Here is a 27,118-nt window from a genome sequence, read left to right as displayed (position 1 = left end):
TTCAAATCGAAGTAATCTTTTACCCCTAGCGAAAGATACTCGATCACCATTTAAAATGCAATAATTTTTTTAAAACTGGATTAAATGGCCTGAACTTTTTTATCTGAACACGGAACAGAAATTTAAGGAAAGCATTTGTAGATCTCGGTAACTTGTGTGAGTTAAAGTAATTTTATAGAAAATCCGAGGAGGTATTAATAGCTCTTTAGAAAATGTAAGTTCTTTAAATTTCGTTATAATGTTAAAGAATCTCTTCGTGAAATTCTAAGAATCTTTGTTTTTAAAGCCTTATTGCCAGTTCAGCAAATGTCATATGTTTTCCAATTACAATAAATTAAATTTTTTTGAAAAGGTATCAATACCTCTTTCATATATAGTGTGTTAATCTCTTCGGAGAGATAACTCCAGCAATTGCGCGTCGGCATTGAAACGATATGAATTATTTTATAGTCAGTCATTGCGTAGACCGTCGCTCAAAATGAAATAGCACGGTTTAATGTCTAGCCTTGGAATCAAACTGCAAGGCGAGGGGGTCGGTATAACTGTCTTTCCTGACAGTTTGCTGTGAAATACAGCTTCGACCTAAAATGGACCGAGGACGAGCAGCTTCATGGAACAGCTCCAGTCGCGGCTGGTTCTTTGGAACTTGTTCGGTGCACAGGCCGGTCTTCCGGCGGCAATTTCGAGCCGCCACGTCGGATTCTTGGCCCCGCACGCATTTACGCGCGTTGACAGTGCATAAATAGAAAGGGCTCGGCTCGCGGGGGCGTGAACGCGGCCGCGTAATGTATTCAGGTGCGTGAGAATTAAACGGGGCGGCATGTAAAACAGGTGAGCCCGTTGCGCGGCCGGCGAGCGGGAATAAAGAATCGCGCAGATATAACGCTGGCATTACGTATGCGCATAACTTACCGCAGCCCAGCCTCGACATTTTTGCAAATATAAATCCGTGACTTCTTGGGAAAGCTCGCGTGTCCCGTGATTTGTGGATCGTTCGATGCATGACGCGACCGTTGTTGACTCATTCCACGTAGAAACATGCTCTCCACGCTTGTTGCCAATACAAAGCAATCCCTTTATGTCTATGCCATCCACGCGACAGTTACTCTGAAGCCTCCAATAATGTTCCGAAATATTGGAAACACACTGACAAGTGTTCTTAAAATCGCGCTCTTTTTTTTAAATCTGTACACGATAAGCTTTAACGCAAACCCTACTTACTGTTCAGTCGAATATAAAAATGACTGTAGTAACTATGATAAATTGAAAAGCCTTGCATAGCAGGCTTGAAAAATTTGACATAGATTGTGCTAGATTCCTGATTTTACGATTATTAAAAAGGTGGAAAATGTTTTTATAATTTAATCGATTCGTTTGTACATAAATTAAAAAATTCAGTAGACGATCAGGAATATTGGAGACTCAACTTACAATTAAATAGAATCGCGAATAGAAAAGTTATTCCAAATGACTTCATTTCCCGGAAATACTATAACTTCGGTATATTTGAAAGTTTTGTTTTCTTCTGTCAAAGTACTTATAATGGATTCGAGCATTCCTCATAAATGTTCGAGTATACATGCAATATATTTATCCTGAATTTATAATTTATATGTCCAGTGCGGTTTCGGCAATTTATCATTGAGCTATGAACGAATTGATAATTATAATCTATTAATTGTCATTCGTGTCGAACCGAAGCGTTCTACGGGATTTTCGAAATAGCCGCACAAAAAGGACAAAACGAGCATTCGAGACGCGCGATCAGCAGCTTGCCGGCTAGATTTCAGTAAAAACGACCCTGCGATTTTCATTGAATAGGTCTCATCGAGTGGCAGCGGCACGAAGCGTTCGAGTTTCTCCGAGTTAACCCAGTAAAGTTCGCGCGTCCGAAAGAACAGCAGTATTTTACGTATCGATAGACTTCCCCGCTTTTTAGAGGGAATTACCCGTACTCCCAAGGTTTATTGATTGCTTTCCTCTGCTTGTTCTCGGTGTGGTTCCAACTTGGTGGTTCAACACCTTTTAGAAACCGATAACACTTAAACCATGAGTTTATATTTGCAAACGCGCGAAATACTTCGATGATCGCGGAGGAACTTTTTAACGATTTCCTTTCCACCTTTTCTTCAACTTCTTTTTATTATCACCTCTTTTTTCTGATTCTTCTTCTTCTTCTTCGTGCGCTCAGGATTGCACAACGGTGGGAATGATAAAAGGTCGTGGGAAATGAAGATAATCAATGGCAGAAACATTACCGTACCGCGATCAAATATTAATACTTCGGGAAACGGATATCAACTGGAAATTATAATGCTCCGTAATCACGCACAATCATAGAAAAAGCAAAAGGGGGGTAAAGGTGTATCAATTATTTATACGGCGAAGTGCTCGTGTGATTAAGCGTTCTATTTTTGGAGCGAAAAGATTTCCTATCGCGGAATGTGTTGTCAAACTTTTACCGCTTACCATTTGTCACTACACAATTAGCGAATTATAGAAAATAAAAAAGCTTGCAGTATTTTCACTTTAAAATTGTCTTTATTAAACCCTCGTCATATTTCCACGATGATGATGATAATTTCGTGATGATTTCTAGCGATGACTTGCTAAGTGCGAATGTTGTTCCGCTTCTTAAAGATTCAGAATAAGATTCCGATCCCCTTGGTCATAAGTATTTACACATTTGAGTATGTGCAGACACGAAACAAAAATAAATTATCTTTTTGTTCCAGTAATCTGTTGTAATTGAAATAGCTCGTTAATTACTCCTGACTACGCTATTGTCATAACGAGGACAGTTAGTGAAACAAATGACGATGTCGGGCATGTCGATCTATTCAATAAGAATAATTTGCTCGCAATGCAAAGTGATTATTCGGTAACTGATTTCGAAAATGAGGAAAAAGTGGTGGTAATGTTGAAATTAGTGAAAAACAGCAGAGGAGAGGCGGATGAACGAATTTAATTAATGTTTCGCATCGTTAATTTCCCGTTGAAGGACTGCGAACGAGAGACAATTGTTCGGTTTGCTGGCGCTGCGCTGCTGTTTTTTTCTTTTTTCGAGCCAACTGAAAATGCTTCGCGATGCTAATCGGTCGTATCGATTATTCTGCATAGAAATGAGGCTACTGCAATCCGGTTCGAGTGAAGCAGCCAGACAGAAACCCCAGCAGCTATGTGTTAATCGATATCAATTACTATTTAGTAGCCCCCTTTAGTTCGTTTCTTTTCGCAATAATCGATTGCCGATTATCGAAAATAAAAGCGACTTCTTAAAGAAATTACGCTACCTTATTCGACGATAACTGCTTGCAATTATTGTTACCGACCTCTTACTCGATTGCGACTCAGCCACGAAGCAAACGAATGCTTGTTAACATAGATATAAATTATCTACAAAATAATTGACCGACCAAAAGGTACAATTTTCTTTTGTTAATAATAGGTTTACGAACCCGTCGTTATTCCAATTTAATACTTAGACATTTGACTGAAAATCGTAATTTGGAGATATTTTATTTCATACCAAATAGTGTTATCTGTTTAATTAACACATCTTTTAATCTATGAATTAAATCTATCTTTAAATATGTGAGGCAAAAGTATTAATCTCAATATGTAATCCACTGTTTCATTTATATGCTCCATGTGTCTATATATGAGATATTCAAATAATTTTATTTATACAGATTTCTTCTTTGTTATATTTATTTATTTTTATGTTCATTTTACTTCTCCCATTTAATTATTTTTGATAACTAAATTATTACTGGGAAAATACAAATTTGATGTGCCTTTTTCTTTAAATTTTATTATTTAGACGTATCTCAGTATGGAATTAGAGCAGCGATGTGTTACTTGCGGTAATTATTATAACAACGCTCGTTAGAAATCAGAATAAATGTCTTATTGTTGCTTTTGTAAACCGACATAAAGAAGTTACTTGCAGCATTCCGTACATCTAGCGTTAATAATAGAAGTTTGTTGAGACCTATCGGAGTACACAGTCCCACAATTTATCCCGCTCAATGAAATTTATGGAGTCTACATCCTCTTGCAAAATTTATTGCCAATTATCGACAAATGCAGAGTCACTCGCACTTTTAAAGCGTTAAAAGACTAGCGGGATGTTTGCAAGAACAGTCACCGTGCAATTTCAGTGGTTCCGATTGCTTAAGAGTCGAATCAATATGAGTGGAGTCTAAAGAAAGAAAACAGGGAATTCGCGAAGAAAAGAGGGTCGCTGACGTAACCAATCTGTTCCGACATCAACTTAACGACGGCCATTACGAAATCTTCGTGTCGAGCAGTTTCCGTTTCGTGTGCAACTGTGTTGCCTTTTCTTTCCTCGTGTCCCCTATCTGATATTTAATTAAGTAACGTCTACCTCCACCGCCCACGGGATCTACGTTTCAGGTTGTTCGGGAACGTTGGAAAGGTTGCGGTATAAATATTGTAGCCGCGCTTTCTGGCACACGAATTTCTCGGGAAAGTTCTGTTGTTTGTGTCGGGCGCGGAGCGTCTGGAAAACGGAACGGTCCCGTAAGTTATGCGGCACCTGTATCTGTCCAATTACCAGCCCCGTAGGCCCGCGACCCGCCTCATTCGACTACGAACCTGCAGATTTTCCAACGTTCGCTGATGCACCGTGTTGCCGCTTGTCAGTTGTTGTGCACACGTGCAGCTTGCGGCTGCCAGTACCTTGGCGGAGGAAAATCGGGAATCACATTAGAGAAAATCAAAGCAGTTTGCTTGATAGAAGAAAATCTGGTTAACCAAGACTTCTGGTATTAACCCTGCCCACTCGACTGGTGATTCCGATGCATCACTAAAAATTCTTCTGTCACAGTCGAAAATAATTTGTAGACTATCTAGTTTGTTTATTCGAAAAACTGTCGACAGTGTAATTGATGTACGAGTTGCATGACTCTATTTCATATGGTTCAAATGCACTGAGTCATTTAAAGTGGAAATAACGTATTGGTTGGAAAAGCTATTTTTGGATTCAGAGTTAAAATGGTATTGAGTACAAAGGTTGATTAATCGCGATGACAATTATTCTAGTCCAAGAGACAACTATTCTTCATGATTGTGGATGTGTGTGGAAAGTATATATTTTCTGTTGCATATTTTACTGATGCACTTCTGTCATAGAAACTTAAACCTAACGACAGTCCATGTGTTCACATTTGGATACTGTTTAATATGAAATTGCTTTATATTAATGACTTCTTTGTTATGCAACAACATCACCGATCGTCTGTAGCAAGGTATAACTGCACATACATTTACCGACATGAGTTAAGTAACACGTTCCACAAATACATACTCTTTGGTTTAGTAAATCTTCTAATTTTTCATTTTTTCATTTTTGTCAGAGTTTCGCATTTTCAATTCTCTTAATTATTTATTTTTTGAAACATGTATTATTTTTTTTACTTATCGTATGCACCAAATGGCACAAATATGTGAAATGAACGATGTATTGTATGCTTCACTATATCATGTACAACAGAGGTTCCTTTATCCGAAACATTGGGAGGTGTAATTTGAAGCAGTGGGAAGATTAAAAAAATGAGTGTTAATGTATTAAATTATTCATATCGGAATTATTTAAAAATTAAGAAAATTATTATCTAGTAGAGAACTTGAATAGAATTGTTGGATAATAGAATGCTTTTTGTATCAGTATATTACAAAAATAACCTTCGGATAAAAGAGTCTGTACTGTACTTCCAAATTTAATTACACGTATATTTGTTAAAATATCGAATTTTACTCAAATCTGAAGAATATGCAAAGTTCTCAAATTTCTGTCGGCGTGATATTTTATATATTCTGTTCCGCACCATAGAAGTGAAAGCTTTCGTATCGTCAATCTTCAGTCTGGTATCTTGAACGAGGAGCCCCCGGCTTGCAAAATGTAGGAGTTTTCGATATTAATGAGCTTCAGGAATCTCCTATTTCCGTGGGCAGTGCGGTTGCCGCGAGATGGTTAATAATTTCTCTAAACGGCTGCCGTTTTGCAGATTGAGGCTAGCCGGAATCCACGGGTTCAGTGGATGCTTGTTTGGCAAACGACGGCGAAGGCAGCAGCGCGGCTTCTCAGCATTTAGAGGGTGAAAGAGATCTTTTGCGTGAACCCGTTTCAATATTGTCGCCTCTTAAACAACCCCGGGCCAGAGCCACGATGACTTCAGGGGAAGTTCCTGCAAACGAACGTGGGAAATTTGTGTCGACGGGCCGAGACCTGACAAATACGCGCGCCCCGGTAACAAGGTTATTAGGTCTACGGGAATGCTCTGCAGTTTATCTTATCATTAGTTACAATTTGCCCGGTAACAACCTGAACCAATAGTGGAAGAACCTTACCACGCAATTAGCGATCGGCTCGCGTTTTTATTCCGCGCGACGATTCGGACGGTGATATTCCAGTCACGAATCCCTTTTTACACGACCAGAATTTTAGCGGATTCGAGTTGCAGCGACTCGGTGGTGGGCTGCGTTCTTTATTTTGTCGCAAGTTAATAGAGCGGGCGGCTATATTCCCGAAATATTTGTATGGACGGCAACGCGACGGTGCACGTAATGGGAGAACATGTTTGTAGAAGTTCCTGTTTTTGTGAGTCGACCCATCGAAAACATGGTGCACATGCTTTTATGTCCCCTCGCGGCTCCAACGATCGGGAATTGTTGTTTTTAGAAATTTTTTCATTGGGAACGCAACAACACTTTTGTTAAATAAAACAAGAAGTGTGCGAGATGTCTAAACCTGTTTATATCAGTTCCAAGCATATTTAATGCCATTAACGATGAAACCAAATTCTTCATGATCTTTTTACACAAGTCATCTCGAGTATCATGAATGTTAAGCTCAATATCGTTCCTCGAGCCGTCTAAATTTGTTGGATTGTCCCGCGTAAACCGCAGACTTACCGTAACCCCGGAGAAAAAGGTCTGGTGACGTAACATCTCATTTTTTGAAATAATCATTTTAGTCGAAGTCTCGCTTGAGTAAATTGATTGCTTCGCTGTGCGACATGTCGACATAATTCGATTAATTTGTAAATGTTTTCGAATCTGTATTTTTCTATAATTAATTAGTAAAACGTAATATATAAAAATTTAAGAGGAAACAGAAGGAGACGTGGAACGTATGCATATGAGTATAAATTAAAAAATGTACCGTACCAACCGAGAAACTCTTTATTTTTAACACATTACCGACGGGAAATTCGTCAGAATTCTCGTTTTATTTTACGCATAGTAAAATACAATTATAAGTTTTTTTTCTGACAGCTACATACAACTCCTAAAAATTTCAATAAAACACATTATGACGTTGAGCGCCGTGTCAGTCAAATATTGGTGACACTAATTTCTGACGAATTTTGAAAATTTATTTTTGCTGCAATATATTTGTACGAACTGAATTCGATTAAAATATTTCGGATGCGAAAAAGTTTTAATGCCATTTCCTATGATAAATATTAACTTTATAGTTTCGTTTTAATTAATCAGATTGCTTTATCTATGCGGGTATTTTAGTGGCTGATTGTCGGGGCTGAACGTGTTAATTAGAAAAATACTTATCACATTTTCAGTATGCACGTGTTAAAGGATTAAAATCATTAAAATTATTATTAAAATTACCCGTCGTATAGGAAAGTTTTAATAAAAATGCGACATCGGTAATGTATTCATTGTTACACTGTTTACTTCTTTCGAATTAGTACAATGTACCGACGAAAAGCTGGGTCGATTAGTATCCGTTTCGTTCGAGGTACAAGATGCGTATGATTTTGATGCGCAGTTTATGGTGGCTCGCCGCGACTCGGCGAAATGTACCGGAAATCGTGCAACAATCAAGGAGATATCGATTTCTCATGAAAAATAGATCGCCGTGCTTGCTGAGAATTTCACGTATCCGCCCGAGAACTTTGCGAACACGTTACACGCAGATAGCGCGACCAGGCTAACGCGTCTGACCATTACCACGCTGTTTCTACTTGCTGCATCAGGTCAGGATGATGCGTCCGCTGCATGCTCTCGCCATTGGTTTACCCGGTTTCCCTGCATTCCATGCATCGACCTCAATGTTCACATTCGTTTGCGCCGCGGATAACATTATGAATAGTCTTGCGGATGTTCATGCGAATTTTGCGCGGCGATGTCTGCATAATGCAAATAAAACTAATCGTTCGAAAATCGAGTATTTTGTGGTCTGGAGAAACTGCCTGAGATGTGGAAGATGGTTGAAAAATAGGGCTGCAGCTGTAAAATCGATAGGTGACTGTTTACGCGATTTTCACTTTGATCCGGCTCGAAGGACCAAATTATGTATACGCGTTTGGTACAATGCCGTAATGACACAGGCGCATGCTTGCTTCTATTTACACTTTATTAATACAACACTGTACAGGTATAATGTTTGAGATTTCTAAACGTGTTTATGCGATTTCTGAATGTGTTCTGAATGCGTTATGTTCGACTTAGGTTGCGTTCTGAATGTGTTCTAGTTGAGTTCGATTTTTGTTCGATATGCGTTATGTTCGAGTTTTAGTTTAGTTAGTTCTGTATGCGTTCTGTTCAAGTTCGTCGTGTTCTGTCTGTTGTCACCTCGGTTTTCTGTTGATTGGTGGAGGGTAGTTTTTGGTGGAGGAAATGTAACGTTTTTGATTGGAGGTGGGTGTGTCGAATGGAACTAGGAATGAGATGTGGGAAATTTGGTCGAAAGTTCTAGTTTGTGTCGTCTTCGTTTGTTAACCCATTCGCTGCCAAGCCTAAATTATATGAAGTCATTCCCATTGCCATTTATATTTTGAGTGCTATTGTTTAACAAAACCCTGTTATTTCTTGGTAAGAGCACATATATTATCATACAAAATCATTTAGAAGCAGAAGACCAAAGACGAGTATACTCGACGTTGGTAATGGGGGAAGGGGGGATATTTATGTTTGTGGCCACAACAAATTTGCTAATTCAAAAGCCTGCATGTTATAATATATTTAAAGTAGGACGAGTATACTCGTCCTGGCAATGCGTGACACCCTGCCAAAGACGAGTATACTCGTCCTTGACAGCGAATGGGTTAAAGTAAAATTTACGAATGGTTCGTGCAACGGTACTGTGGGTCTGTCGCACGTGTTGTTCGTTCGTCGAGTCGAATTTCTTTAAGTACGATAGTTGTAAAGTCGTTTCGTTCGTAGGATCTTTTACCTATTGCCGGTCTATTCGAAGGTTTATGATTTAATAGCTAAAGGGATGGCTAGGCACTTTCGACCTTCGGTGTTGCCATCGCAACAGTGACGATAATGTGGCGCTAGAAATGCGCACTATTTTTAATCCATTTCGTACAATGAGCTTCGAATTTTGATAATCCCATTAAATAACTAACCCGTGACAGTATCGTGATAAAATTTTCAGTATGCATATATGGTAAGTTACCGAGGTCCACGAAACGCGTTATTTAAATTTTCGTTATAAAATCTGATAAATCAATGGTTGGAATAATACCATGTTAGATTTTCGAAAATGTTGACTTGCGTCTGAAAATATAATTTATACAAGCTAAAATGTTCAAAAGATGAGTTTAATAAATGATGCAGTTACTATGAATTAACGTAATTGTAGATTTTATTAACAATAAATTTAGTCAATAAACGATAGAGGTGTCAGTAAATAGTGACACTTCTTATGCCTCGCGATAAGCAAAATGTGACTTACGCGCCACTGTGATCCCAACCCGCTCAAACAAATTAAAAGATACAAGTTTTTTAGTTTCTTCTCCTTCCAATCGCTTGCTATTTAAAAGCAAAATTTGTCAATCATCGCCTAGTAAACCCTCTAACAACTCAAAAAGTCTAAATCCGAAAATTTCAAAAGAATATCATCCAATTTTAAAAAAGTTATTCTGTTTCCAATGGCATCCGGATATTTATGCAAATTACTGTATAAAATACGTACTTCGATTATGTATTTACTCAAATACTCGAACACGTACAAACAATGTTTTCTAGCCACAGAGAATTATAAGACGCCACAAGAATCTGAATATCAAGCTCGAACAGGTATATTAAAAAACTGACACGTACGTATCAGGATGGATCCGGCAAATGTCAGCGAAAGATCGTCCTCCAATTTCAAGGACCACTCCGACCACCGCTGAAGCGTCATTTACAACGGGTAGCAGTCGATTTATTCCAAACCCGGGGGAAAAAACGAAGCAACGCGGACCGATCGAGGTATGTTCCCACACCGGAAGCGAAAAAACCGCGAGCCCCTCGTCTTGAATCGTCCTCCCCAGCGATAGCTATGACACCGGAAGCATCTTCCCCAGCATCTTCTCCCCGTGGCAAATAAAAACAGGCTCTTACGTATGTGCGTCGAGGGGTTGGTCGTAGAAAAGGAAAGAGAAGAAGGAGCTGAATATCTGAACCCTCGACGAGGCATACGGAGGTGAAGACAGAGAAAAAAGAAGAGGAATTGGAGGAGGAAGAAGAAGAAGAAGGACGGAGTAGCCTAACCGTGTAGAGGGGTAGGCTCCACACGTGTCTGCCCTTCCTGCGTCACACGTTTTCCCCGATAGTCGACCACGTAGCGCAATCTCCAATTCGTCGTCGGCATCGGTGTTCCTCATTCCTGTGTCGGTGTGCTTGTTCACAGAGAAGGGGGTTGTCGGAGGGCGCATGTCTGACCGACGACGACGGCTAGGGGGGGGGGGGGGGGCGAGAGGGAAGAAGAGAGAACAGGAGGGTAGACGAGCGAGGAAGAGGGAACAGGAGGGTGCAACACGGAGGCTAGAGGGAAAACGAGAGGCCAGTGTTCATCCCCACCTCGGATCTCGCGGTATCCGGCACCGCCGAGCCCTGGTCACTAGTCCGACCAGTCTACCCTGTCAGGGCACGTCACGCGTACTCGTTGTTCCGCGGTTCTCTTCTCTCTCTCCCCCTCTGTCGCGCGATTCTCCCTCGCTCTCTCTCGCTCCTGCTCGCTCTCTCTCTCTCTCCTACGGTCTCACCCTGGCACCCCTCCCGTGGTCAAACGCCGGGGAAAAAAAGCGAACGGAGACGGAGGAACACGCGAAATCAACAACGAAAACACGCAGCGAGATCGGTGCGCGCGACTCGCGGCGATCCGTGGTACGGTCCGCGTGCACGCATCACGAGGACTGAACCGGTCTGATGATCGATCGACAACGATTCCAAAGATACGCGTTCCGGACCAACTTTCCGGAAAGTTGCGGGGACTGCACTCGGGAGCTGTTGACCCGAGGATCTTTGATCTTCCTGTGAAGTGGAACGATAGGACGGTGGATTGAGGCTGGTTTCTCGTAGATTTTCGATCTCGCGGGACTAGACCCGGAGGATCCTCGATACCCGTGAAGTGAACCAAGCATCGGACAGAATTGTTTGGATGTTGGATTCCAAGTACAACTTGTGCGTGCGTTTTAGTGAGGCGAAAGATCTCTGAGAGATCGTTTGAACACGGAGTCTGACTCTGAACGGTGCTATCGGACCTTGACCCGTGGATCTTTGATCTTCGGACACCTGTGAAGTGGAACGAAGGAAGGGGAAAGTGTTTTCTATCGGAGGGTCTTGCAGATACCATCCGGATTTGATGTGAAGTTTTAAAGATGGATATTGATCCCTAATCGGACGATCTTTGATCGTCCGGGATCGAACTAAACTCGGCAGAAGAACATTCGTTCGTTTTCGTTTGTTCACAAACTCGAGGTCTAATTGATAGTACCGCCGTAAGTACTACAAGAGTCTCGCAAAGACCATCTAAACTCGGTGTATAACTTTGACGGATACTACCGAACTTTAATCCGAGAATTTACGATCTCGAAGGAATAGAAAAACAGCGGCTGTTCAATGGTTTGCACGCGAAACTCGGGGTCTAATTGATGGTGCTCTGCAAGGATATCGCCGAGGGTACTTTAACCGGGGATCTAATTTTAGAGAGCATACTACTGGACATTAACCCGTGGATCTGCGATCTTTGTATACTCGGTAAGGTGAACCCAGGAAGTACAGGACAGTAGCACCTGGTCTCGGACCTGGACCTGGGATCCAATTTCTAAGAAGTGCAACCAAAAACATCGCTTAACCCAGACCTAGAAGACCAACTGAACAATCAGAATGAACCTAATGTCGGGTAGTTAGGGTATCGAACAATACAGACACCTGAGCGAGCAGAGAGGTTCACTGGGGCAATACGATGCCCCGATCATCTTGGCGATGGAGATCACCTGAGGCAACGTGTCCTGGTTCGACGTGGTCATCGCGGACGCGGCAGCCCGGCGCTTCATGGGATTTCAATCCGGCGGAATTGCCGCGCGTCGCGTCGCGAAATTAAGTTACGAGGCCGGACGAAGTTGACTTTGCCGATCGATGCTGGTAGGGCGAAGAACGTCGGAGCCAAAGCGAGGAGGCAGAGGTCGGCTCACGTGCGTCGAGGTTCGCCGAGGTCGTCGACGGTTCCTAGCGGACGGTGACGCGTGACCTTCGACTACGGTTCACGCGCCGCTGACTAATCAGCTTTCGACTACCTGTCAACCCTCCGCGATCGTTCATCGAAAATGAAACAGCTCCGATCGGACAATTAACCCGATCCCGGCTAATTGGCCCCGCCTTTCATCCAGAGAACCAGCCGAAGTAATCGCTGATCGGCCTGTCTCGATCAGCTGTTTAGAGGCGATTATCGGCTCCGCTTCTGCTCGAGACGCCCGCAAGCTGATCCTTGATCTTCGGAGATAGATTTCGAGATCCTCGAAGGCAGATTCCAAGATCGTTAAGAAAGATTCCGAGATTGTCAAGAAGGACTCCGAGATCGTCAAGAAAGATTTGAAGACGATCGCTGAGGAAATTGCAAGAGTGTACGGTCCCACGTGTTGCGTTGGATAAAACTGCACAGCGTCGGTAACGATCGCGGCGGACGCGCCGAATAAATTTCATCTTTTGTCGACGGTGGCGGCGGGAGCGTTTAATTTGCGAGAGTGCGATCATCGGGGCGCGGTGATGAGGAAATTCCGTCGGCCGGGGAAAGCGGCTTAAATTGCAAATTCTGCGCGTTGGTCGGGCACGTCTCCTCCACGTGGCGCGTCGGATATGTCCTAGATCGGAATGTAATTTTAGCAACCGGAGCCCGGCCCTCCAGCCACGAGACCTTCGGGATCGGTGTCCACGTATCTCTCGAATCACGACCGTTAATTAATCCGCGCGATCGAGCAGTGACAGCAGTGCTAACGAGCCAGGTGACTGCGCTTCAGAGACGTTCGAGACAAACGTCCAAGAGCCAAGTGTTGTACGGTACAGACAGTGCGAACGATCGACGCGCATCGTACGATCACAGAAGTCTACTTAGCAGAATCCTAATAGGCTCTCACGTCTTCCTGGAACGCCGATTGCTGCTCCGAGTGTAGACACCTGACGATAGCCGAGTGCATCTTCCGTGCTCCCCCCGCGGGCCCCGAAGCGGACCGAGATCGAAGGCGCGGAAGCCGGGTGCCAGAACGCCGAGGTCACTTATGATGGGCTGCAGACCGGCCGCCAAGTGGAAGGTGGAGGAAGGGTGCGGTCTCGGGCAGCTGGAGTCGGCTTCCCCGTCGCCGAGGTGTATCGTGGTGCTGAAGGCGAGGAGGACGATCGTCGAGGACCATCGAGGATCTTGCCTCCAGGCGGTGGAGCTGGAGGAGGCGGAGAAGAGGAAGAGCAGTGAGCTGTCCGTAGAAGGCAGCGTTCGATCGGATCACCTTCGATCGAAGCTCGTTCGAGCGTCGAGTATCTGCGTTTGGGCGAACAAGGCCGGATTGCGACTGACCAGCAGATAGCTGCCACGTGAGGATGCAAAGATTGCGTTCAAAGTTCAAGAGGTCGCGCACCCCGACAGGAGCCGAGATGAAGTCGCAATCGAGCCTTGAGGTACCGAAGCAGGTACGCTCGGCGTCGTTCGACGAGATCCAGTTGGAGGCGAAACGGCACGACGACGCGAGGGACTCCAGATCGCCGAGGACCACGTCATCTTCGTCGTCCTCGTGCTCGCCGGCGAGGTCGCAGGACTCGTCGCGAGGCCGTAGATCGGCGACGCTGCGGGTGCCGCAGCTGCAGAGCGGCCAGAGGTCGAAGAGCTTTGACGCCTGTGCGAAAAACTACCCGGTGGCCGTCGGCCAGTCCAGCCTCGGCGGGATCCGACGGCCCGAGACACCGACGATCCAAGTGTCCGGATGCTACCACTGTGCCTGCGTCGAGGAGCACAAGAGCCTCTACTCGAGCAGGGACGACGAGGACCCGTCGTCCAGGGAGGACGACGCGGCCGACGACGAGGTAGACGACACCTCGGATGACGAGGACTCGGAACTCGAGCAGAGGAGCGAGGGCAGCCCCGAGATCCGCGTCACCTTGACCACCTTCACCGAGAAGCTGGTCTTCGATGACTTGAACGAGGCTGTGCTACCGAGTTCGCCACCGCCGTCGACCGCCCCAATTGCGGAGATCCAGCAGGACTCCGTTCATCATGAACCGGACATCAACGAGATCAGAGGCGGCTTGTTCCCAGGTAGAGAACGGAGGAGGTCCATCGCCTCGCCTAAGCTAGCCAGGCAGGAGGCTCTCACCTCGTTCCCTCCGGAACTGCCCACTGTCGTCAGCTCGACGGAGGACGAGGAGAAGCTGGACGACGACGACGACGAGGAGGACGACGATGACCTGAACGCCAGCAAGTGCAAGTTCGTGGTCAGAGATATATTTCTGACGGTGCCCGAGCTGAAGAGGGACCGCGCAGCGTCCGTTGATTCCTGCTTCAACAACAAAAACGGGAAAGGGGAGAACGCCGACACCTTGGCAGTGCCGCAGCAGAATATTCGCTCGAAGAGCGTCGATATCGTCCTGCCCACCGAGGCGCAGACCAGGTACACTGCTCTGCTACCTGGCACGGAGACAAAACCGACAAGAGGGTGGGTACGTCTGGTGAACGGGACTCGTCCCTTCTTCCGAATGTATTTCCGATTGTGTCTGTGCAGGGAACGGCTGTTCCCGATCGTTTTATGCCGCTTTTGTGTTCCCTCTTTTGATGTTGCATTGTTTTTATTTTGAATTTCCGCTTCGCTGTTCGTAACATTTTGTTGTTGATGGCCTGTCTTACTGTATCAGGCAGTGTGCAGTGGCATGGCAACTTTCGGGATCGAACCTCGTGACCAACCTTCGATTAGACTACGTTGGTTACTTTTCGTGATCAAGTATGAAAAGAAATAACTCTAGATTGAATTTTGTGTAATTCGCAATGTGATAGATTCTAGACACGACGCCGAAGTAACTTCTTCTCTGGACAAAGTTTTATCAATTAACCCACGAAAATCAAAGTTTGCATGGAGCTTCATCTAACGAGTACAAATACACGGAGTCCGCCTTCGTTCTTCTACTCCCTGGCGCAAACGAACTTAGATTGAAAAGTTCCGCTAAGTTATGACGAGTGAAGGAAATGCGACACCCACCAGAGGTTGTTCGCTGCAGCACGTGTTACGACGCAGCACAATGTATGCTGCATTTTTCGCACGTCATAGCTTCGAATTTATCTCCTCGGAGATGCATCCTACAGGAAAGTTTCGTACCAGTTGCGCTGCGATTTCGAAAACACCGTTTGATAAATGTTGCGCACAGTCTTTTCGATGTTGCCGGGGATTGAGGAAGTTGCGGATGCAGAATGGTTTTACGGTTCGCGTGCCGGTTGCACGGATCCATGCGGTTGGTTTATCGTGACGCAACGCACGCGGCGATCAGCTTTCAGATTAATTTTAACATGTTCCCGCGGACGGGAATAGAAATGTTTGTCTGCAAGATCTGCGGGAACGGCATGGTACAATATACGCTCGCAAATATTACTCAACTTAACGCGCCGGCTATATTTCATTAGACTCCTGAAACGCTGACTGTGCCGAAGAAACAGGATAGCGGCTCTTTAACTGCTTTCCCCTGTTCGTTCTCCCGGTGGTATATCACAATTTCATACATGAGGATACGTCGGTGGGATCCTGAAATATTAGCGAAAAGAAAGACTAGGCTTTCCGTACATTCGAAGCACAGCACTGCTTCGTTAATTGCTGTCATGTTTCTTCGAGAGAATTCTTGTAGCAGTAAATCACAGTTTAACGCACGATGAATACATAATTGGAATCCTGATATATTGGTAGAAAGAAATACCAAGCTTTCTATACATTTTAAGTGCAGAGCTGTTTCGGTTCGTTCTTCAATAATATCTTTAAAGATACATCGTCATTTGTACGTGATTAATATTTCTCTAGAATATTGAAACACTTGTGAAAGCAGACATTAGACTTTCTGCAGTACTTATTGTCTCGCTAACTGTTTCGCTAACTCCCCCTCTCTGAATACAAACTACTCCCTGCAGTTATATATCATAATTCACTACGGGAATAATATTCATCAAAATCGAGAAATACTTATAGAAGCTAGACATTATGTATGCCAATAACAAAGTGCAATCTCGCTAATTGCCTCGACGTTACATCAGAACCTTTCAAGATAACCTAATGCACAAGAAATGTCTTTTTAAAATCTTGACAAATTAATGAACCCTGTCATCAAATCATTTGTTTCTAGAAAATACAATATTTCCTTTTCAACAGTTTCAGCCTCTCTCTATTAAAACTCTTCGCTGCTAACAATGAAAATAATAAATTACAATTTGTTCAATGAGAGGAAAGTTGTCGCGTTACAATTGTATGAGAATATGTCGTGCGAATAGCGTGTCGAAAAGAAAAAAGAAATGATAGAATAGAAGAGAAATTAAGCGACGAAGATCATTAAACAAAGCGAAAAAATAGAGAAAATAACGGAGAACAATACAGACGATAGTTTCTATTGCATTTCTCATCGAGTTGAACGTGTTCATTTCGGGAATTAAATTCGTTGAAACATGTCGCGTTTAATGAAGATTCATTTGATGCTATTATCAAAGGGTTGCTACCTGGAACGGGCTTTAATATCTTTAGCCTTTGGACTGTGAGCTTTCAAGGAAATGTATTTCTCACGGTGTGCCTTGACATTTTTCATCCGCAAGTCGAATAGTAATCTTCGTTCTTTGATCGTCGGCGCGGAAAGAATTCACAGTTAGCCAAAGATAATTCGTTGTATAGGATTCTATAAGAGACACGGCAGTTTCTTTCATGATTTCGTTCGGTCCCTTTAAGATATCTGTTTTGTATGCGTTCAGAATTGGAAATCGATCGTTCAATTCGTCCTGGGGACGTCGCGGTGTAGCCGATTTCAAACGTAGGATATCGAGAAAGACGCTTTCGAAGTTTTCTACGCCGGTGTTTCGAGACGGGCACATCCCTCTGCGAATTTCTTCGAGCTTCCATGCATAAAATCGAACAAAGTCGCGCTTTCGAGGTATTGCATCCGAAGATAATATAATTGAAGCAGATCGATTGTCTCGCCTCTCCACGGACACACGTACGTTCTCTCCTCACCTGTTCCACAGAATTTGGCAATAACGTCTACGCGTCAGCCGTACCAACGCTTGCGTAAAGAAACTGAAATTTCCCCTTGGACACGTTGCTATTTAAAATTGTTCGCATAGTGTAACATTCGAGGAACACGATGCTCTTTTATTAAATTCTTTCCATGCTTTACGAAGGAAACGTGTTCCGTGAAATATCACAACTGTGAAGACTCGGGAAAGGCATCAAACGCGTTGACACATTGCTTAGACAGCATATAAATATAACTGTATGCTTAAGATGAAAATAGAAGAGTTGTGAACAATAGAAATATTTTGAAAACTCGAGAATGTTATACAGATTTTCAACTTTTAAAGATTGCTAAAAAAGACATTTGTATTCGGCTCCTGGATGTTGCGATTCGTACAAGTAATTTTTATTTTTAAATATTGAAAGATAAAAAAGTTGAATAAACCTCATTCTTTTTTTATCTTTTAAGCAGCTGTAATTTTCGAAAACAAATTCCTTAGCCATTGTCTAATAAACTCAGATCTCTGCAGATACAAACACCTCTGATATCTAAAAAAATACTTAAATCGCTTGGCAAAATTATAAAGAAGTTATTCCGTTCTAAAAGGCGTTGGAACACTTTCGTGACTCACTGTACATTGAGGATATTCGGGATTATATTAAGGGATATATTAAGAAATTATATTTATATCCTTTTAACAATCATCTCCGCCATATTTTTTCATTTTTCTCGCTGCATAAAATCGTAAAATTTATTAGTATTATTAAACCGTGTATTAAAATTGGGAAAAATTTTATTCAACGCTAATGAATAAATATTTAATCGAATAAAAATTCATTCATCAAGAATTTATTCAAATATGTTTTCATTCAACAAAAATTTATCCGTACAGGAATTCATACAGAATATAATTCATTTTGAATAAAAATAATAGAATATAAAGTGTTTTTTCATAGTTTATTGAGTCTATGTTACTTTTTTCGATTAATTTAAATAAAGAATTACACCAGCAAATAATAAAAGAATTTATGACAAATAATCAATTAATAATAATGGATTCATAATAATGAATTATTCGTGTAAAATATTTGACTGAAAAGTATTCAACCTTACAATTATCTCATATAAATATTCCAAGTAATTCAAATAATGCTCAATTTTGCTATTACTTGCAATTTTTCTATAAACAAGTTATCAACTTGTACAGGTATATGTTGATATCGCAAACAATAAATCTCCAGTTTCGCAATTTCGATCGGGTCAACGGAACCGTCGCGTTTCACGAAGCGTCCGCGTTCCCGTCCGGTTTCACCCCTGGCGAAAGTTCATGCACGAAGCTTAATCGAAGTCAATTTCATTTGGTGCATTCGCAGGCTTCGATGTCGGCTGTCTTTTGTGTGGCCGCGGAATCCGTGGCCGCCGGGCTTTTCTATTTCGGGAAGATTAAGATGTCAATGATTCAAGAGACAAGTTGATTAGAGCCTCGGACGCGTCTAATTGAGGCGCACCGGCGGCGCAGTGCGGCGAGTCCATTGTGGCCGAAGTCAGTTAAACGTATCAGCATCTGAAACGAAAGTTTCATCCCGTGCCGATGGAAACCCGGCCAAGTCGGCTAACGAGATTTTTATTACCACCATCGTTCCATCGGACCGCGATACCGGCGGATTAAACGAAATTTTCCCGACCGCGCCGTCCGCGCCTTCAGCATTTTTTCGCATCACGTTTTTTTAATACGGGCATTTTTCCACACTACCATAGACAGTTTATGGTATGGACACGATAGTTGGAATTCGTTCCACGATTGTTCTTTTCCGGGTAATCGATTACGCAGGAACGCTAATAAGTACTCTTTATTTGAACTTTGTTGCGATTGTCATTAAGATAACTCCGGACTATTTGAACCCAGAGTTTAACACTAGAACTACCAAACCAATCGAAACGACTGGTTTTCGATTTTTTCTGTTACAGTACCCGATGCTGTAAAAATATTCTTGTCAGAAATTTTTATACAAACCTTTTTATTCAAACATGTATTGTTACAAAAATCTTAGGAAGTTTAAATAAATCCAATCTTATTAAAGTATCAATTATTAAAAAGAAGTATTAATTATTAAATTATCTTATCAACGTATTTATTATGCTTATGATTAATCACTTATTACAATTACATCGTTTTCGCGATAAGTAACGCGCATAAATAATATTACATGTTTAATCAATATTTTCCGGTATTTCATGTAAAGATTAAACAATGTGGCAGAGCATGGAGGTAGAAGCTCGAATCGGAGGAAAATCGGGTAAAGACTCGGCTAATTCGTTGCTTGAAAATTCGATATGTGTGGACAGGAGCAATGGCAGAACCATCCTGAATTGGATTGAGTCGGGTTCGCGAGACAAGAATCAAATCAAGTTAGAATCGAAGATCGGATATTGGTGCAGCCAACGGTCGAGAGACTGAAATCTCTACTTTTAAATATGAAGCAACCTGGAACGGTTTTGGTACAGCTAGACTAGAATTGGAAACTCCGGTTATCTTGGGATCCAATATCTAGTGGTACGAATTTGAAGAAATTCCAGATTCGTATCTTCGTATCCAGGAATCCTCAATTTTAGATCCCACTATTTGGAACACTCTCAAACGTACCCAAAATGCTTCTATTAATTTCTCAAAATCTGAAAAATATTCAGCATCTTCTAGATCGCTGAATTCATATTTCCGGATCCGAGGATCCTGTAATTTATTCTTTCCAGACTTAGGATCCCATATTGGAAACTCTAGTCCACCTACGTTACATCTCTTTTATTACTTGAATCAATAATATTAGGTTGAGGAGAAAGAAACACATTATTTTTACGTGAACTTCAAGACTTTACTTAACATGTTTCCGATTGTCCGATTTAGGTAAAATATGCACCGTTTTGTTCTATAATTTGTTGCCGTTTTAAAGGTACCTTCACAACATACCTCTCTCGTAGAAATCTTGGCCACTATTAGCGAAAAACTCTTGTAATCAACTTTCACAATCTTCTCTCGATGCTTATCACTAAGGAAGTGATTTCTTATCACTAAGGGAGTTTTGCAATGCCAGATAACGTCCCAGCCAAGCTCCTAAATTTTCTGACGAGTCACTATAGACGTGTGTGGCCTGGCGTTGTCTTGATGGCACACAACGCCTCTTCTGTTGGCCAGTTATGGCCGTTTCTGGTCAATCGCTAGCTTCGAACGGTGCAGTTGTTGACAGGAGAGATCCGAATTTAGTGTTTGACCATATGGAAGCAACTGAAATAAATGATTCCTTTCCAGTCCCACCAAATACACGGCAGAACCTTCTTGGCTGTTAGTCCTGGTTTGGCCACCATCTGACCTGCTTCATGACCATTTCTCATCCCCAGTCACCATGCGTTCAAGGAACGAGTCGATCTCATTCCGTTTGGCCCCAAGACATTACAGATGAAAATTCGAACCATCATGGTTTTTTGTGTTAATTGATATTTCACCCAAACGTCGAGTTTCTTTTTAAATCCAGCTTTGTGCAAATGGTTTAAAACCGTTTTATGGTCGACATTTTAGCTCCCGGGCGATGCTATGACTGCTAACATGCCAGTCAACCTCGAATATCTCTGTGATTTTGTCAACATTTTCTACGACAGGCCTACCTGTACGAGGTGTATCTTTAATATTAAAAATATCTGAACGGAATCGGCGAAATCAAAATTGCGCGCAATTGGCTGTTACAGTATCGGGACCATAAACACCATGCACAATTTAAGCCGCTTGGCTTGCATTTTCGCCTGTATCATAGAAAAATTGTGAAATGTACCGAATTTTCTTTTTGTTGACTTCCATTTTAACACCCTGTAGCCCGCAACTGAATGAACCAATCAAAAAACAGAAAAAGAATTTTTGTAGTGTGAAACGTCACCTTTCCAACGAGCATAAATCTGAAATTGTTTGATCGATATTTTAACAGATATCGATCGCTACAACCGCCTACAGAAAAAATACTGGATTTCTTTTTCCCTAACCTAATATTAAACGATTAATGTTACTCAAATAAAAATTACTTGAATTACTAATTGCTATCATTAATTAAAAATTTTCGTGGCGAGAGTACCGTAGATTCCAGCTCTTCCTTAAAATGTTGTCATTGCAAGAACGGGGTAACAAGCACGAACTTTCATTTAAATATCACTTTATCGCGCCACGTCTCCGTGGTAAACGTTACCGAGCTGTAACCGAGTAGTTTCACAAGCCGTTGGCTATCTAAACGAACGCTCATGTCCGTCGCAAACCGGCGTGTGCCGTTCTTCCGCGTCCTCCAGCTTCGTTCTGGTCGGCGAGACTTTCATTTAACGATTTTTCTCCACCGGACGCGGCACGAAAATAAAGTGACTTCATTATTGTCATCTAGGTCTTATCAAACACCGTGTTCCACTACTTTTATCTACCCTCCGATGATGTACCAACCTACCACTAACTGAGGGCTCTTATACATTCACGCTGGCGAACTTCGATATTTATACCCTATCATTCCATGACATTTTATGCTAGACAATCTTGCGCGTAAAATAATCACGGATAGATTCTAGATTTTTTAAAAACATTTTCTTCGCTCTCTAGGTGTAAAATAATTCGCCGAAAAGGAAGTTCGCATAAAGATTCAAGTATAATTAATTACAAACTAAATTGAGAAATGTATGGAGTGGAACAATGTATGTGTTGGACGCGTTTGGTCTCTTTGAATGTTGTTCAAACATTTTCAAATGTTCATAATGTCATCAAAATGTATATCATTGTATTTTGAAGAGTCTACAGAATCGTTCTACGTAAAAATCATTCGTATAGTATTTCTGGTTGGAGCAAGAGAAATCGTTGAATTTGACTATCCTATCTTAAAAATTTCTCGAAATCTGAGATCGATAAAGAAAAACTACTCTGTCTACTGTCAGCGACGATCTCGTTGCTAAAAAGTCTGCCATTATAGAAAGTGACAAATCTAAAGTCATAGGAAAACTGTGCGCTCGTTTGCGACCAGAAGAAGCGTCTCCAAATGCAGGACAATCACAGGTTTAATGGAACATCCAGCCGATTTTTTTGTCGAAACTTTCGTCATTATTGGATTCGCGATTCAAAGCCGCAGAAATAAAGCAAAACCGTTCGACGAGAATTTCAGGACGAAAACTCCATGTAACATGGAAGTACTTTTCCCGCGACGACTTCCTGACGGGAACGAGTTCCGAAACTTCCCCCCCGGAGTTCTGTCCCGCTCGGTTCCCGATAGAATAAGAATCGGCAAACAGGAAAGTTTCGCGCAGCACACGGCCAAAGTGAAATCTAATCTCCAGCGTAGTCCTCCGCGCGACAATTGATTTCGAAACGATCGCGCTGAATTGATTATGGTTGCGTGAAATTGACGCTGGAACGTGTTGGCCCAGTCGCAAGTCCGCCGAATGTTCCACCTAATTTTGAAGGAATTTTGATTTCGGCGCGCTGATCGATTAGCGGTATAATAGGTAGTGATCGGTAGCCGAAAGTGACAGGGTGCTGTTGGGACACTGCATCGTATCGCGTTCGCCGGATTCTGATGTCGAGGGCCCGCGTTTGTGTCAGGTGCGACGCACGTTGCAGTTGTTTGCCTGCTGACAACCGAACACCGAGGCTATCGATTCTGATTAATGAAAGTACCCGGCCAATTTCCTCGAGTACTCAAATTTCTGTAATGCAGGCGATCGCGAACGTAGATAAAAGCTGGCGAGAATCTTCACATTTTTCAACCCCCTTTGATTTAACCCCTTTGCCGTACTTTCACGAATTCGGCTAACTTAAATATGAATGCTCTTTTAAGCTGAGATGCTTTTAAGCCAGGAACGAAATTCTGTTCCCTTTTCATCGGTATTTTTACGATTACCTGCATTTAAGTAAATGCAGGTCAACACGATAAATATAAATTTTCTTTCGTTTCTAAGAAATTATTACAATTGAAAAAGTGCTTGTTATTGTAATTATGAAGAAAACGGTTGCGGAAACGGGTTGAAAGTATCATCGCCGGTCAAATGAGCGATTTCATACTTTTGATTTTGGAATAGTGAAAATTATAGTTTCTTTTATTAAAAATCGTTGAAGATGTTCCTTTAACACGTTCGTCGCCGCGTCAGCCATATTTGAGTGACAGGTATGCTTCTGTGGGGGCCCCGTCACCTAAATATGGGTGACGCTCTTCTTATTCATGATTTTGAATATTTAATTTATGAAAATCCCATTTGTAGCACAGAAATTTAATGAAATAAGCACCGACAAATGTAAAGTATACAAAATAAAAATACTAAAAATTCATACATTATTATATTTGTTATACATTAATTTATATTTAATGTATAAAATATAACGTCATTCTATGCGTTCTAACTACCGAATTTGGGCCCGGTAAGAAACTCGAGCGATTTGCGCTGGGTGACGAACGTATTAATCAATCTCATAATTTTTATAAGGCAACACATGCCAGTCGTTCTTGGATCTTGGTGCGTTTAGTGTTAAGACTATTTGTAGCTGCACATTTTTGTGTGAGTTTAAAATGATTGGTGGAACTCGAAAGTAGCAAACGTAGGAACGCAATTTTCGGATATAAATTGACATTGAAGTTACAATATTTAAAAAATACGAGTTTACTCCGATATGTGCACTAGAATTGATGCAAAAAGGAAATAAGATTGCACATTGCGGCTAAAAATTAAATGGAATTTAAAAAACATTGTAATTTCGTTACATATGGTTCAATAAAAGTTGGCGACCAAAAATGATAATATTATCCTGGAAAGTGTACAATATTTAACTTGTGCATGTCAATCGCTAGATCGGAAAAAATATTTTTCAAAGAATCATACAAATTAGATAAGAAAAAGTAAATTTTAAATAGAAAATTTTAAGTAGAAAATTCCTCGTGAGAAAATCCATTTCTCGATGAATTACATGCATAAATGATTACAGTAGTAAGTATACGCATCTATTACATCAGTAATATCTTTATTTTGAACACGACACTTCTGCATTATTTTCTTTTCCACAAAATTGAGATTGTATCGTAAATGAAAATTTGCATAAAGTGTCTCAATCTAGTCATGATTTAGATGATCCTTCCAATAATAAATGAATGAAAATAATTAGAGAATATCGCGGTAACATTTTCACCGGATTAAACCGACCGAAGGGATAATTAAATGCAGGTACACCTGACCTTATCTTTCGCAATTTATCTCGTGGTAGATGTAGACCAGCGCCATGCGTAAACGCACCTAGGTCAGCCCGCGAAGGCTCGCCAATCGAAGGGGAAACGTTTCGCATACGACTTCGATCGGAGCTATTTTCGGGTTATTCCTCGGATAACGAAGACTCACAATTGAATTACGAGCACCGGGAATGAGCGGCCGACGCAAGACCACGTCGCCCGTATGTGAAAGTCGGCATTCTCGCGGAATTGCGTGAAATCGTACCGTGTTGTCGCTTAATTGCTGATTTGAAATTCTTTTTGTTCGTCCGATCACTCTGATAATCGCATACAACATGTTTTCTAACAGAAATGATCGATTCTAGCAACTTTTCAACCTGTCGTTGCATCTTCAGTCCTCCATCTATCAACCCTGTACACCTCGAGTATATTCGTCCTCGTGAAGCGACAATTGTTTGTCCAGCAACGAGTCTACTACTCTTAGCATTTCGGCCGAGACTTCTGCAAAACGTACTCACAAAAAAATCTCATCAAATTGTCGGGAGAAAAATCTCAAAACTGACGTAAAATTAAAGTATTTTATTTATCCAAATTGAAATTGAGAAATGACAGAACTTAACTATTTATCGTTATCAAATCACAATTAATGTTAAACTACTTTCTCCAAATTCGTGCGTTTTATGGATTCTGATAAAATTTGGAAGATATAGATAACGGATTAATGTAAAAAATTTCAAATTTGAGCGAATAGATCCGCTACTTACGTATGGGTGACGCTAATGTTTTAGGGTTAATTAAAATAATTTGTCTAATAACTCGTACTAATTGCAAAGAATACTTCGGACGGTCCAACATCAAAACGGAAGAGATAGGCTGATGTATTGTTCTCGGATTTATTGAAACGGAAGGCTGCCGTTCGAATCGACGCTCGTCGATCACGCTGTTTTTTTTATTTTTATACCGGCAACGCTAACGCAAGCATGTAGCAGATAATCGAACTTTCGTCGAAGACACCGACCGCGGCTCCGGGAAACTTTCAGCAATTTTCTGGCTCGTTCCACTTTCGTATCCTACTTGATATTGTGTGTTACAAACTGTCGATACTCTTATCCATTTCTCGCGTTTTAAAAAGCCCAGGAGATAGCTCGCGAACCAGGCCGGCGAACACGTTTCACCGATAAAATAAAATTTTCGAGCGGAGTTCTCTCTTGCAATTTTTCTCCCACGGCATTAAGGATTTCTTTTTTCCGTTTCGAGTAACCCGGCGAATAAGGCAGCGGAGGCTGTCTGGATAAATGACGGGTATCGCTGATTTATCGATGATGATACGATGATGACGCGATGATGACGTTCATCAATGATTACAGCACTCGGTTAGAGAAGGCTGCAGGGGCGAATATTCGCAACCACTGTATATATTTCGCGACGATACCCGTCAATGATTTCGACGTATTTCTGCGCTCGATTACGCTGTTATCGTGCAGTATTTTTGCATGCAGTTGTTTACGTTTAAACGACAAAAGTGGCTGTTAAAATTGGAAATGGTTATTATCTTTGCATCATTTTATGTCGAGAGTCGAATGAGAGACTTCAAAAGCATTCCTCGAAGAAGCAGAATCTTATTTTTAATCTCGTATACTAAGCTAAAGTGTCATTTCTTTCCTGGATTGGCGTCTAGGGATCACTAAATTATACGCCTTTATAAACCACAGTAGGTACCGCGTTAAATAATTCTGCGAAGTCTAAAGTAAAGAGTAAATTTTGCTCATTAACTAAGAAGCTTCTTGTGACAAAAGTAGAATAAAGTTCGACTAAAATGTCACTCAGTTTTTACTAAACGAACACGTTTTCTTGCATCCTAGATACTGTACAAATGTGCTGAGATCATCAGTTTAAATCAGAGGAGTTATAATATAAATATAGTTGAAATAATATAAACGCTAGACACGAATATAATACTTTCTTTTTCTTTTATGAAGCATCGTCTTGAACGTTTTTCTTCTTTATTGACAATGATCTTTTAACAGGATTAAGGCAGTAACATATCAGTCCATTATCGGAAACGTAAAATGTTAAATCACAGTTTTGATTTGGCTAGAAATTGCGGTCCAAATTTTATTTAAAAATTCAATATCTTGAATTCAAGCCTAGAACGGTCGCATGGGTGTTCAACAGCCCAGCCACTTGTCTCAAGAACGACGTTTTCTTTTTTATCTTTTAGTAAAATGTTAAGTGGTATCATCTCTCTGTCAGTAGCTGCATCAGCTTTTAATTAAGAGTCACAGTAGCGCGATTTTGTTCACGGCATTATTATATTAGTTCAGGGATCGAGAACGAGACAAGAATTTTGCAGACACAGCATCCTCTCGTATACCCCACCGTAACCCGCTAGACTCCCC

The 27,118-nt window shown here is 41.6% G+C and overlaps 1 protein-coding gene across 1 annotated transcript in view; it reads left to right on the top strand.

Moving 5' to 3' along the window:
* The first annotated feature begins 13,721 nt into the window (after window positions 1-13,721).
* Window positions 13,722-27,118, top strand: part of Rdga (retinal degeneration A) — an 80,766-nt gene continuing 67,369 nt past the window's right edge. Inside the window, exon 1 of the mRNA XM_078196117.1 lies at window positions 13,722-14,960. Within this exon, the coding sequence (XP_078052243.1) occupies window positions 13,852-14,960 (1,109 nt within the window). The 5' untranslated portion in view covers window positions 13,722-13,851. The remainder of the gene's footprint in view (window positions 14,961-27,118) is intronic.

Source organism: Augochlora pura, chromosome 2 (assembly GCF_028453695.1).
Source record: "Augochlora pura isolate Apur16 chromosome 2, APUR_v2.2.1, whole genome shotgun sequence".
Classification (NCBI taxonomy): domain Eukaryota; kingdom Metazoa; phylum Arthropoda; class Insecta; order Hymenoptera; family Halictidae; genus Augochlora; species Augochlora pura.
Note: the sequence above shows the minus strand (reverse complement) of the source record. Positions and strands in the feature narration are given on the sequence as shown.